We start from the raw sequence: 14577 nt of genomic DNA on the forward strand, positions 1-14577 counted from the left end.
GTAAAGGTCATGGGTCTAGTAGGGTCCTCTCTAATAATTCTTGAGGATGGTCTACTATACCTTTCTTTAGAACGGCATTAGCTGAAATTCTAAGAAAGCAGAAAAAGAGCTATTTAATACCCTATTAACTGATTATGAACACATAAAAAGGTCTAACAACCTTTTTACTTACATTTCTCAGCATGTGAAACTGTGTTCATACTTCCCATTTAAAAAATTTCAGTTTTATAAGGATATTTGTCCTTTAGATATAATTACTCTATTTTCCTACAAAAAATAATCATAGGAGCCCAAATAATTAAATGAATTACAAATGAGTGAACTGTGCCTTTAAATAAAATGTCTTTCAAGTAGAAAGGCTCACATAATCGATGTCAATTTGGAAAGTGAAAGATGGCCTGCTTTCCAGTATTTCATATTCATATGCAGCTGCACATTCTTTAAAAGATTGCTTTTTCATTCTGTTACTAGAAGTATCTTATTCTAACAAGTTCACATAAAAAAATCAAACATTTTGTGAGACATCTATTATGATAATGTTAACTAGCATTTTGATAGCACTTTAAGAGTGAAGAATGTTTTCTTATATACCTTCCAGTGCATTGAGATATCAGCTTGGTGTCTGGACTTGAGCCCAGGTCCTTCACAGTATACTTCCTTCTCAGGATGGCAGGGTGGGATTGGGAAAGAGGGAGACTGTCCTCTTGGCCAGGGCACCTTAGTGAGCCCCATCTATAAACACCACCCATAGCAGAGAGGCACCAGACTCACAGTTTCATGTATGATGTTGGCCTGTGTTCATTCATAACAAAATAAAATGTAGATACTAAGTGATATGGTTAGACTTTGTATCCCCACCCAAATCTCATCTTGAATTGTAACCTCCAGGTGTTGAGGAAGGAGCCTAGTGGGAGGTGATTGGATCACGGAGGTGGCTTCCCCCATGCTGTTCTTGTGATAGTGAGTTCTCATGAGATCTGATTTTTTGATATTTTAAGTGTTTGGCAAGTCATTCTTTTGCTCACTTATCTCTCTCCTGCCATCATGTGAAGGTCCTTGCTTCTCCTTTGCCTTCCCTCATGATTGTAAGTTTCCTGAAGCCTCCCCAGCCATGTGGAACTGTGAGTCAATTAAATCCCCCCTCCTTTTTTTTGACACGGAGTCTTGCCCTGTTGTCCAGGCTGGAGTGCAGTGGTACAATCTCGGCTTACTGCAATCTCTGCCTCCTGGGTTTGAGCAATTCTCCTGCCTCAGCCTCCTGAGTAGCTGGGATTACAGGTGCCTGACACCATGCCCAGTTAATTCTTGTATTTTCAGTAGAGATGGGGTTTCACCATGTAGGTCAGGCTGGTGTCGAACTCCTGACCTCGTGATCTACTCTCCTCAGCATCCCTAAGTGCTGGGATTACAGGTGGGAGCCACCACACCCGGCCAGACCTCTTTCCCTTACAAATTACTCAGTCTCAGACAGTATCTTTATAGCAGCGTGAAAATGGACTAATACCTCATGGTTCTTTGACTATAGAAGGCTCCCAATAAATATTTGTTGGAATATCCCAAGGGACAAATACCGGATTGACAATAACCACTTCCCAGAGTCACGCAGAATAGAAATGTATTGATTCTGGGAAGTTCATTCTGAATTTTTCTGTGATACCCCTGAAATGATAGCTTTTAAAAAGAAACAATTTCTGACGATTTCTTCAAAACATAAAAAAAAAACCCTTTTGATAGAGTCCCCTATCAAAAGACCCACCGGAATTACCACAAGCTTCATCTCAGACTTTTCTCCTGTTCCATGAACTAATGAGCTTGATGCAGGGAGAGAAGCAGAGTAATCAGCTAGAAGGTAAAGGAGTGACTCTTTTCAGGGGGCATGTCCTACACTGTAGGATAAAACAATCATAGGTAAGTAAGTATGGTTGTGTTTTCCCTACAATGAAATTTAAATTTCATATCAATTTTATGGGTCATAAGATATTATTCTTTTTCAAAAATTTTTATTTTAGTCATTTAAAAATGTAAAACCATTCCTAGTTTGTAGATGTTATAAAAACAGGTGACTTGTTTGAGAACAGCTTGACCAACATGGAGAAATCCCATCTCTACTAAAAATACAAAATTAGCTGGGCACAGCGGTGCATGCCTGTAATCCCAGCTACTTGGGAGGCTGAGGCAGGAGAATCGCTTGAACCCAGGAGGTGGAGATTGTGGTAAGCCAAGATCACACCATTGCCCTCTAGCTTGGGCAATAGGAGAGAAACTCCGAAACTCTGTCTCAAAAAAAACAAAAACAAAACAGGTAACTCATTGGATCTGGCATTGGGCTATTGTTTGCTAACCCCTGGTCTAGATGCAGGAACAGGAAACTAAAACCAGAGCATAAACCAGTCTATAATATCTCCGTCACTTCTCCTTTGAATTCAAGTTCTTTTATTTTCTTTACATCTTTTCAGTATCTTTCTTAGAGGAACAAGAAAAGCTACCAACATTTATTGAGTACTTTGTGTCAGGAATTAAACAAGGCACTTTACATGAGTTAACTTAAGTAATTTTTATAAGACTATCATGCAGGTATATTCATTACCATTTAAAGATGGGGAAACTGAGGCTAAGAAGAACTAATGGAAAAGACTAATGGTCACAGAGCTAGTGAGTGCTAAAAGCAGTTCTGTTTGTCTCCACAGCAGCAACCTTACCAAGGGGCACTATACTCTTTCCAGTTTAATAACCTGCCTCTGAGCTGGGTAACTGATACAAAGTAATGCTGAGTAGTTAGTTGCATATCTCTTGGAAACTGTCAAGCTATCAAAGGGTTAAAGGTTTGGCTTATGTCTTGCAACAGGCAACATGCTTTACGTGGCATAATTAATTGCAGATGTTTATTTCCTTGCTAGCACAGAACTCCATTTGTGAAATTACCATACAAAATTATAAGCAGAATGGTAATCACTCCTCAAATGGAAATTTTTTCGAAAGGACTTTTTCCTGCTTTTTGGGAGCTATTGGCTCCCATTTTAACAGCTGGCCAATTATGTATTTGTATAAATGCAGCTTCATCTGGCTCAACTTAAGATTCATTATAGGAAATTGCAGAAATAGGAATACGTTGAGTCCAGGAATGGAGCAGACCCAACTCTCAGTCTATTGAGATGACTCTCCAGTGGCAGTGGCTGCTCAGGAAAACATGTTACACCACCTCACTTGAGAACCCTCTCCAGCTTCTAGATTTAGGAGTGTGGTGCAAGTGAGGAAGTAGTTGAAAGGCTCATCTAGAGTCTGACAGAACAGATCAATGAGCACTGTTTGCTGAGGTTGTCATTACTACTCAACTGACTTCCTGACTTCCTCTCAGACAAATATATTACCAACCAAATTCCGGGAGAAGAGGTAAATACCAGGAAGCCCAGAACTGGGCTCAAAGACCAACTCCTGACAATTGCAAAGTGGATGTGGTTCAGAGCAAAGATCAGATTGCACTAGTTAATCAGAAAAGTAAAATCTTCCAGATAATCTAAGTGTTCACAATTGCATGACTGTAAGCAAATAATAATACTTACAATTTGTACAGCATTTTGCAATTTCCAAAGACCTTCACCCATCTCAGCTTATTTGACCATCACAAAAATCCTTTGAGATAAGAAAGTGAGTGCTATTTCCATTCGTAAAAGAGGTTACTGAGGTTCAAATACCTTCAGTAACATTCCCAAGACCACATGGCCAACCAATAAGAGGCAAAGGTTACATTAGAATTCCTTTGCTCCCTTGAAAGCTTATCTCTTCACTTATATTCTATTATAGTAAATGGTGCCACGTAAACTGTCCTTCCAACCAGAAGCCTGACAGTCACCTGTTCTCAAACATTCTTCCTCTAGATATTTGTACGATTTGATCTTCACTGCATTCAGATTTCTGCTCAAATGTTGTCTCTTCAGAGCAGTCTCTCCTGACCATCCTATCAAATATACTGCCTCCCCTCACTGTCTGTCCTCTCACTTCAATTTGTACTATTTATTTAATTGTTTGTTACTGGTCTCTTTCACTAGAAGAGGAGCTCCATGAGAGCTGTTAGTCTCTTTTGGCTACCATTATATGATATCACTACTTGGAACCGTTTTTGGTCCAAAATAGGTATGCAATAAATATGTTGAGGATAAAAAATGAAACACATTCCTCTCTCTCCTTTATTCTTCTCATCCAGTATGCCACCAATTCTTGTACGTTATGCAAGAATATCTGTTTTCTCTCTGTCCCTGCTTCCACTGGTTAAGCCCAAACGCTCCTCATTTCTCTTCTAAAGTAGTATGGTCATATCTTCCTCAGTTTGCCTCCCTTCTTTGAGCTTGCCCTTCCCCAGCATCCTGACGTTAGGGTGATCTGTCAAAAATATATACCTTTTCACTCTTTGTTTAAAGCATTCGATGGCTTCCTATAGCTTTCAGGTTAAAATTCCAACTCTGTAGCATGGCAGGCAGGCCTTTTCATGTTTGGACTGTCTAGGCTCATCTCTGCCAACTCTTCTCTCACTCAGTTCTCCAATTACACTGAACCATTTGCAAGGCTGAGAACTCACCATCTTCTTTTTCTCTTCTATATCTCTGTGAACACCACTTCTGGACTGTGTCTATTTATCTACTCTGCTACCTCTCAGTTGTTTTGCCTAATTTTTACCAGTTCTTCAAAACTCAGCATTTGTGACATCTTTAGGAAGCCTTCCTCAATTCCCACCACCCCTACAATCCTATCCTAAGATGTTCTAAGCACTCTCTTCATGCCCCTGTCTTACATCTGTATCATGACATTTATGATCCTCTGTGGGAATTCATTCATTTTCTCCTTCATTACACATGAGGGCGAGAACCTAGCCTTTTTCATCTTTAAATTCCTAGTACCTAGCACAGTGTCTTAATGGTAACTCATCAATAAGTATTTGCTAAATAAACATATATTCAGACATCCACTGTAGACTTTCTTCTGGAATCATCTTTGCAGTTTTGCCCAAATAATAATCAGAAAGAGAATGCTGGATATATTAGTAACCCTCACCAATCGTAATGTCTTATAAAGACACATCTTTCAACATAATTAAAATGCAATAAAGATTGAGGCATGTGATATGGTTTGGCTGTGTCGCCACCCAAATCTCATCTTGAATTGTAGCTCCCATAATCCCCACGTGTCATGGGATGGACCCTGCAGGAGAAAATTGAATCATGGGGGCGGTTACCCCCATGCTGTTCTTGGGATAGTGAGTGAGACCGCATGAGATAAGATGGTTTTATAAGGGGCGTTTCGCCCACTTTGCTCATTCTTCTCCTTCCTGCCACCATGTGAAGTTGGATGTGTTTGTTGTCACCGCCCCTCCACCATGATCGTAAGTTTTCTGAGCCCTCTGCAGTCCTGCAGAACTGTGAGTCAATTAAACCTCTTTTCTTTATAAATCACCCAGTCTTGGGTATGTCCTTTTAGCAGCAGGAGAATGGACTAATACAGCATGGAAACAGTATTTAATCCATCTTTGAAGAAAGGTGCTGGGGAATGGTCAGGAAAATTCCCTAAAGCAGGTACCACCTGATCCCTAAAGATTCCTGGAGGTTGGGGTACAGAAAGAAGAGGAAGAATGGGGAGGGTATTTAGGGCTCAAAATGTGTACCAAGTCCCAGCATGGGTGTTTGAAGGAAGCAGCAAGCAGTTCAGATTTGCAGGAAGCTAAGAATAGGGCAGTGAAGGGCACTGAAGGGGATGAGGTGAGGGGCATGAGGAGGACCAGATCATCAAGTGCTGTGGGGAGGGGACAGAGAATTGTGAAAAGTATTGAGATGTTTGGATGTGATCTTCAGGAGAATACTCTGGAAGATTAATGAACAATAGTTTTGACAGGGATAATATTGAGACAAGAGAGCAGTCAGAGATAAGGGCCCAGAGAGTGAAAGGAACAGAGGTAAAGAAGATAGGACACATTCCATGAGTGGTTATGAGGCAATATAGGCAAATTTGGTGATTATTGGTTTGTGGGGATCAAGGAGGAGAAAAGACTCATGTGAGGTTGACAGGTTTCCAGCTGGAATGATGGATGGATCATAGTGCCACCAAGAAAAATACAAAATGCTATAGAAGGTATACTTTTAAAGTGGGGGGAGTTAAGCTCGGATATGATCATATGAGTCTGAAGGACTATGAGATATCCAAGTGAAACTGTTGAGCAAGAATAAGTCCCAAATTCAAGATAACTTGGGTTTCATCAGTACATAGGTATCAGTGTATTGAAGAGTACAAATATCATCCAAAAAGAGGACAGAACATAAGAAGAAAAGTTGGCTAAAGACAGGATGCTAGAGAATGCCACTATTAAGAAAAGGCATGAAAAGAAGAAAAAAGAACCGACAGCAAATTAGGCATTCTTAGTCAAAGGATGAGATAGGAGGTCAGCACAAGATACAGGCCCCAAAGACCTTGCTCATAAAACAGGTTGCAGTAAAGAAGCCAGCCAAAACCCACCAAAACCAAGATGGCAATACAAGTGATCTCTGGTCATCTTCACTGCTCATTATACGCTAATTATAATGTAGTAGCAGGCTAAGAGACACTCCCACCGGCACCATGACAGTTTGCAAATGCCAGGACAACATCAGGAAGTTACCTTATATGGTCTAAAAAAGGGAGAGGCCCTCAGTTCCAGGAACTGCCCACCCCTCTCCCAGAAAACTCAGGAATAATCCACCCTTGTGTAGCATATAATCCAGGAGTAACTGTAAGTGTATTCAGTCAAGCAGCCCATGTTGCTGCGTGGTCTGGGGAGTAGCCATTCTTTTATTCCTTTACTTTCTTAATAAACTTGCTTTCATTTTACTCTGTGGACTCGCCCCAAATTCTTCCTTGCATGAGGTCCAAGAGAATTTTCTTGGGATCCCTTTCCAATAACAAAGATATCCGAGACTTCAGTGAGGTCATTGAGTAGCTGTAGTGGGGGTTAGAGTGCTCAAGAGCTGATAAGAAAAAGAGGAGGTCAGAGAAAGAAACTTTCTCTGAAGAGAAATTTTTCTGAAAGAAAAAATTCCAAATTCCAGGTGCTGTAAGTTAGGGTCTATCAGTGCTATTCAGACTAGTGCTTTTTTTTTTTTTTTTTTCCCCGATACAGGGTCTCATTCCATTCCTCAGGCTGGAGTGCATTCGTGTGATCATCACTCATTTCAGTCTTGACCTCCCAGGCTAAAATGATCCTCCCATCTCAGCCTCCCAAGTAGCTGTGACCAAAGGTGCATGCCACCACACCTGGCTAATTTTTAAATTATTTGTAGTGACAGGATCTCTCTATGCTACCCAGGCTAGTCTTGAACTCCAGGGCTCAGGTGATTCTCCCACCTTGGCCTCCCAAAGTGCTGGGATTACAGGCATGGACCATCATGCCTGGTGTCAGACTAATTCCTTGATTTCTATTTTGTAGTCTTAAATATGGCTTAAATATATTTGTCCATGGCTTGGTATTGTCCATAGTGCTTAATTCATAGCGACATAATAAATATTTGTTGGATAACAGATATATTTCTGGACTAAAAGCTATATATGACCTGGGTAAGTTTCTGGTTGCCGTAATAGGCTATTAGATGCACCAGTGTAAAGATACTGTTTAAGAAGGTAGAAATAAGCCACTTCATCCCTCCCAATGCAGACTCGATATGATTATTGTGGCCGCTATCGCGTTTCTTGTTAATGAAGTTTCTGCCAAGGCTATTTTTATAGTCCTCTAAATAAAATTTCTTGTTCTTATCTCTTTGAGCTTGCTGGGGACTATCATGTATCACTCCCTTTTCTTAACTTCAACTATGCCTATAATTCTAAACCATTCAACTGGTCTTTGACATATCCTGCTTTGCACTGATAATTATCATCCCATACAATGGTGTGCTGGTAAATGTGTAATATTCAGCTGGAGCCAGGGAAAGCGGGATTGGAATATTGATTTTTACAGTTTGCTGTTTTCCATGCTACAAATATGGTAGAATGGCTGATTTCAGATTACCAGTGTGACATCTCTGACCACGGTGCTAGTAAAAAACATATAGTTGTGCACCATTGTACTGGGTAGCATTTTCTGAGGTTATTAAAAATAAAACCTCAAGAACACAGACAATGGTAAATTGTAATAAATAAAACAGAAGTGATGTATTTTGAGTTTGTATTGCCTTTGTTTTTAATATAATTGAATTACTAGCTTATATAATTCCATTTTGAACGATGACAGTGATTGTTCATTTGCTTGTTTTTGGCTTAGGTTTGATGTCCCAAGATGACAACGTTTAACAACAGGATTGTCTAATTCCTGAAATTTTAACAATCAACTCTCATAAGGGGATATGAATGGCTCCAACATACCACTTACTTTATGTCTGTATTTTTTATGTTACCACTTAAAATTGAAGCATGTAGAGGCAGGGGTCATGGCTTAAATATATTTGTATTGTCCATAGTGCTTAACACCTAGTGACTTACTAAATATTTGTTGGATAATGGATATATTTCTGTACCAAAAGCTATATATGACCTGTGTAAGTTTATGGTTGCTACATTAGTTGCTATAATTATCCTGGTAAATGTGCTGCAAATATTTGCCCTGGTAAAATCGAGGCTATAGATGTGTGTATCTTGGAAATAAACATGTTTTCTCTGGATGTTGAAGTTGAATATATCTTCAATAGGACTCCATGGGCATGTTAATTTGCATATGTTTTCACACTGTTTCTTTATGGCTATGAATGTATCCTGAATTGCCAGCAGAGTATACAATCAAATTGGATATAAACTTGCATCTATTTCTTAATTAAATATTTCAGAAATGCACTCCTTTAAAATGCAAGAGTATAAGCATTAGCAGTTAATTATATTACAAAAACTAAATGAAACTATGCAATTAATTATGCCATATAAATGATATTTGTGGACTCCAATCTGGTGTCAAGAAATGAAATTGTTTTTAATGTGCTGTGAAGGGTTTTTAATTTGTCTCTCAGTGCAATATGTTATACACCAAAATAAACATTCATCCTTTCTAAATGAGTGAAAAAAAGTATCTTTCGTGAAGCCTACAATTCTCAAGAAAATCACGTCTTAGAAGAAATTATATCTTAGAGATGTGATATTCTGTTCTTCCATTAAATTTCTAATTCTGTTATTTCATTGCTTAAATTAAAAACATCAGAATTTAAAGGAATTCTAGCTCTGTATATGCAGAGGCTATTTTTTGTGTCCCTTTTTGTGTGTGTGAATTTCATTTAAACAGCTTAAGAGTACCTAAAGGACATCATGCATTTTGTTAGGGGGACAGGCTACTCACCATTTTTCCTAATACTACTTTTAGTTGTACCCTAAATGTAAAGGTGGGAAAAGAGACCAAGTTCTGTAAGCAAACATTCAATCTCATTTCAACTCCCCCATTTCTTAGACTAAAAGGCTGAAATTCATAAAAACTTATTAGGGTTTTGAAAATAAATTTTAAGAATGGAATTAAACCACCAGAGAATGGTTATATGTTTTAACCAATCGGTTTTTTAGAGGTTTATGCTCATTTTTAAAGCAAAATCTGAATAACATGACTGTTGTTGTTGCTTGTTGCAACAAGTCAGATTCTTGTTTGTAACTCACGACATTTTAAAAATAGATTTTATTTTTCAGAACAGTTTTAGATTCACAGCAGAACTGAGGGGAAGGCACAGAGGTTTCCCTTATACTCTCTGTCCTCCACACATGCACAGTCTTGAAGCCAGGAGTTCGAGACAAGCCTGCATAACGTAGTAAGATCTCATTTAGCTGAGCATAGTGACATGTGCCTGTAATACTAGCTAGTTGGGAGATCTCATTTAGCTGAGCATAGTGACATGTGCCTGTAATACTAGCTAGTTGGGAGATCTCATTTAGCTGAGCATAGTGACATGTACCTGTAATACTAGCTAGTTGGGAGACTAAGGCAGTTTATCAGTTATCAGTTTTTGTCTCTAGGATCACTTGAGCCTGGAATTCAAGGCTGCAGAGAGCTATGATCATATTATCACACTCCAGCCTGGGCAATAAAGTGAGACCCTGTCTCTAAAAAGTAATAATAATAATAATAATAATAATAGAGTTAGAAAGTATTACCTGTTTCCATCCTCTGAAAAAGATTGTAGACAATTGGTTTTGTTTCTTTGTTAAAAGTCTGATAGAATTCATCAGTGAACCCATCTGAGCCTGGTGCTTTCTCTTTTGGAAGGATATTAATTATTGATTAATTTCTTTAATAGATACAGGCCTTTTCATTGTCTATTTCTTCATGTGTGAATTTGGTGTATTATAACTTTCATGGAATTGGTCCATTTCATCTACATTATCAACTTTGTAGGCATACAATTGTTCATAATACTTTACTGTCCTTTTAATGTCCCTGAGATCTGTAGTTACATCCCCTCTTTTATTTCCGGCATTAGTGATTTGTGCCTTTTCTCTTTTTTCTTTGTTAACCTGGCTAGGGGCTTATCAATTGTATTGATCTTTTCAAAGAACTAGCCTTTAGTTTCATTAATTTTTCTCTACTGATTATTTTTTAAATTTTTATTGATTTCTGATATTTATTATTATTTTTTAAATTTTATTTTACTTTTTTTTAATCTTTCCCATTGAACATTGAATTTCATTTCCTCTTTTTTTAGTTTCTTATGATGGAAGCCTAGATGATTAATATTATATCTTTCTTATTTCTAATACATGCATTCAATGCTATAAACTTCCCTCTAAACACTACTTTCACAATTTTCTACAAATTTTGCTAAGTTGCATTTTCATTTTAATGTAGCTAAAAGTTAAAAATAACAAAAATAAAAATTTTCTTTTTACCTTTACTTTCTCTTCCTCTGATGCTGTTCTTTTCTATACATAGATGCAAGATTCTGACTTACAGTTCTTCCTTCTCTCTGAAGAACTTCTTTTAACCTTGAAAGGCAGGTCCACTGGCAGCATATTTCCTCAATTTCTGTTTGTCTGAGAAAGTTTTATTGCTCCTTCACTTTTAAAGGCTAATTTCACAGTATACAGAATTCTAGGCTGGTAGGTCTGTGAGCACTTTAAATATTTACTCCACACTCTTCTTGCTTATGATTTCCGAGGAAAAATCACATGTAATTCTTATCTTTGCTTTTCTACATATAGGTTGCTTTTTCCCCTCTGGCTTGTTTCAAAGTTTTATTCTTTATGTTTATTTTTCTGCTATTTGAATATGATATGCCTCGGTCTAGTTATTTCTTGGCATTTATCCTTCTTGGTGTTTTCTGACATTGCCGGATCTGGGGTTTGTTGTCTCATTTTGATTTGTGGACATTCTTAGTCACTACTTCAAATATTCCTCTTTTTCTTTCTCCTTTTCTCCTGGTATTGTCATCACACATATGTTACACCTTTCATAGTTGTTCACAGTTTTTGGATATCTTGTTTTGTTTTGCTTTTTTTTGTTGTTGTTTTTCTCCTCTTTACTTTCTGTGTTTGAAGCTTCTATAAATTCTTCCCTCAGCTATGTCCAGTCTACTAAGGAGTCCATCAAAGGCATTATTCATTTCTGTTAGTATTTTTTATCTATAGAACTTTTTTCATTCTTAGAATTTTCATCTCTGTTTACAACACCCATCTGTTGTTTTATGCTGTCTGTTTTATCTGTTAGAGCCCTCGGCCTATTAATTATAGTTGTTTCACATTCTCATTCTGATAATTCCAACCTCCCTGCCATGTCTGAATCTGAGTCTCACGCTTGCTCTGTCTCTTGCAAGTTTTAGTTTTTGTCTTGTTAATTTTGATACTCTATTGTTAGATGCGTATGCATTAAGGATTGTTATGGCTTCTTTAAGAATTGACCCCTTTATCATTATGTAATGCCCTTCTTTATCCCTGATAATTTTCCTTGCACTGATACTTGTTCTATATAAAATTTTCATTTCTTCTTCTGCTTTTTTTGATAAGTTTTAGCATGGTATACCTTTCTCCATCTTTTAATTTTTAATGTATATGTATCTTTATATTTAAAGTGTGTTTCTCATGGACAGCATATAGTCAGGTCTTATTTTTTGATCACTCTGACAATCACTTTTGTGCCTTTTAGTATGCCTTGTAATTTTTTTCTTGATAGCTGGACATGATTTACTGGTTAAAGGGAACTGCTGTAAATAGGCCATTAGTAACATGTTCGTAAGCTGTGGGGGAAGGTGAATCCTGTGATTAAGTCTCATTCTTTTGATGAGCCTGTGTTTCTGAACTGTGAATTTCACAAGTGTTTCTCAGTTTTCTCACCCTCCTTCTTAGGTGCCACAAGAGGGTAGAGTGGATATTTCCCTTCCCTCTGTGGGTTATTCCCTGATAAAAGTTCCAATAGCTTAGGCTCTGATAACATAGTTTCTCCTGAGGGCAGGCCTTGGAAGGAACAACATCTTTTGGCATATTTCAGAATGATTCCTTTTCCTTCCCCACTGTCAGAAGCAAGAGAAGAGTTTTCACTGATACTCACTGTAAGAATCTGTTGAACTCCTGGAAGTAAAACTCAGAAAAACATAGGGACCCCTATGACTGGGCACCCCTAGAATTTTTAACTCTTTAAAATTGTCCATGCTGAGCACCTGTCAATTACAGTTTAGGTTTTCCTGCCCTATGCTGGTTACTCAAGGGGTTCCTCTTTTGAATTTCTGCTCCAGTAAGTTGTGATTTTCTATGTTTGCCTCTCTATCTCTCCAATTTGGGGGCAACAAAACTGCCTTGTGACCTTACTTTTCTGATCGATCTTTAAAAAATTATTTACTTTTTAGTTTGTTATATTTTTACTTGTTAGAATGGAATGACAACTTCCAAGCTCTTCACATGCCAGACTGGAAGTCAGCCAGAAGTTTCGATGGACTTTTCTGAGACACCTTTATTAAAGCATATAATACCTCAATAGATACCATAACATTTGCATATCATAAAATTCACCCATTGTAAGAATACATGTCAATAATTTTTAGTAAACTTAGGGAATTGTGTAATAATCCACAGTCGCCACAATAAGTTTAGAACGTTTTCATCACCCCAGAAAATCCCCTTGTGCCCATTTGGGATCCCGGCTTCTATCACCAATCCTAGGCAACCACTGATGTACCTTCTATCTCTATAAATGTGCCTTTTTTTTTTTGCCTATTACATACAAATGAAATCATACAATATGAAGTCTTTTTGTCTCGCTTCTGTTACTCAGCTTAATGTTTTTGACATTTATTCATGTTGTAGCATACATCTCAATGCATTTTTTAAAACCCCAAGTTAAGATACAACAAGTGTTTTCTAGTTATTAATACATATTTAACCAGATTGAAAATAAGACAGTATTCAAATTCACTTTTCTATGAGAATGCCAACTTGTATATTACCCGTGAAACAAGATGACTGGTCTACAGAACATGCTCACAAGCTCTTTGTTAGCCAACTGACCTGAAAGAATGATTTTAAAATTATGAAGTTTTACCAACAGAACTCGATTTTGAAATATGTTATAGATGTTTCAGTAGATGATGGAAATAAACAACAAATAAAATTTACATAAGTGACTTCAGTTTCTTCCTGAGAAATCTAATTAAGCTTCCCAAAGAAACAGAACAGTTAAGGTGTGATTTTTCTTAAAACCAGTGTGAAAGTTTCAAAGCTGTCATGGTTTTATCGTTGCAAAAAGTCTGAAATTCACAGACTATTCATGTATATAAATTACTGTACTTACAAATTATCCTCCAGTCGCATCAAGGATTCCAAAACTAATGAATGGTTACTGTCTAAGGAGCAGGATCCAAAACCATTTAGAGCTGAGATATATCTAATTTTCATAACCCAGTCATCGTGTAGCTTCCTTTTAACACTGGGGATTAAGAAAAGGCAGGGGAGACGTATGTTAGACACACAAATGGATAATGTAAGTTTTTATTCAGCAGTTTATTTGCACTTTAACTGAATTGTGCTAAACCCAAATGTAGAATACAGCCTATGCATTATACCACTTTTTTTTTTTTTTTTTTTTTTGAGACAGAGTCTTGCTCTGTTGCCGAGGCTGGCATGTGCAGTGGTGTGATCTCGGCTCACTGCAACCTCTGTCTCCTGGGTTCAAGCAATTCTCTTGCCTCGGCCTCCCAAGTAGTGGAGATTACAGGTGTACACTACCATGCCCAGCTAATTTTGTATTTTTAGTAGAGACACAGTTTCACTATGTTGACTAGGCTGGTCTCAAACTTCTGACCTCAGGTGATCCGCCTGCCTTGGCCTCCTAAAGTGCTGGGATTACAGGTGTTAGGCGTCACACCTGGCCCACTTTTAACTGTTTAACTATTCATAATCAAGCATATTTAAAATAGAAAAGTAACTTTAAAAGACTCATCAAATTTTGAGCAGTAAATTGAGACTTAAAAGAAAAACCTAGAAGAATCCCAATTCAATAATGGCACTGTTAATTTTATTTTACTAGAAAAATTCTAATCATCCAAATGGAGCAGTATGTTTCATATTCTTTTATATCTTATTTGAGTTAATTCATTTGAAAATATATTTATATTT

The 14577-nt window shown here is 37.5% G+C and overlaps 1 protein-coding gene across 6 annotated transcripts in view; it reads right to left on the minus strand.

Annotated features, from left to right (window-relative positions):
• Positions 1 to 14577, minus strand: part of WDR64 (WD repeat domain 64) — a 155183-nt gene that overhangs the window by 98220 nt on the left and 42386 nt on the right. For all 6 annotated transcript variants that reach the window (XM_078357245.1, XM_078357246.1, XM_078357244.1 and 3 more), the window contains one exon: positions 13754 to 13888. In XM_078357245.1, the coding sequence (XP_078213371.1) occupies positions 13754 to 13888 (135 nt within the window). The remainder of the gene's footprint in view (positions 1 to 13753; positions 13889 to 14577) is intronic.

This window comes from Callithrix jacchus, chromosome 19 (genome assembly GCF_049354715.1).
Source record: "Callithrix jacchus isolate 240 chromosome 19, calJac240_pri, whole genome shotgun sequence".
NCBI lineage: Eukaryota > Metazoa > Chordata > Mammalia > Primates > Cebidae > Callithrix > Callithrix jacchus.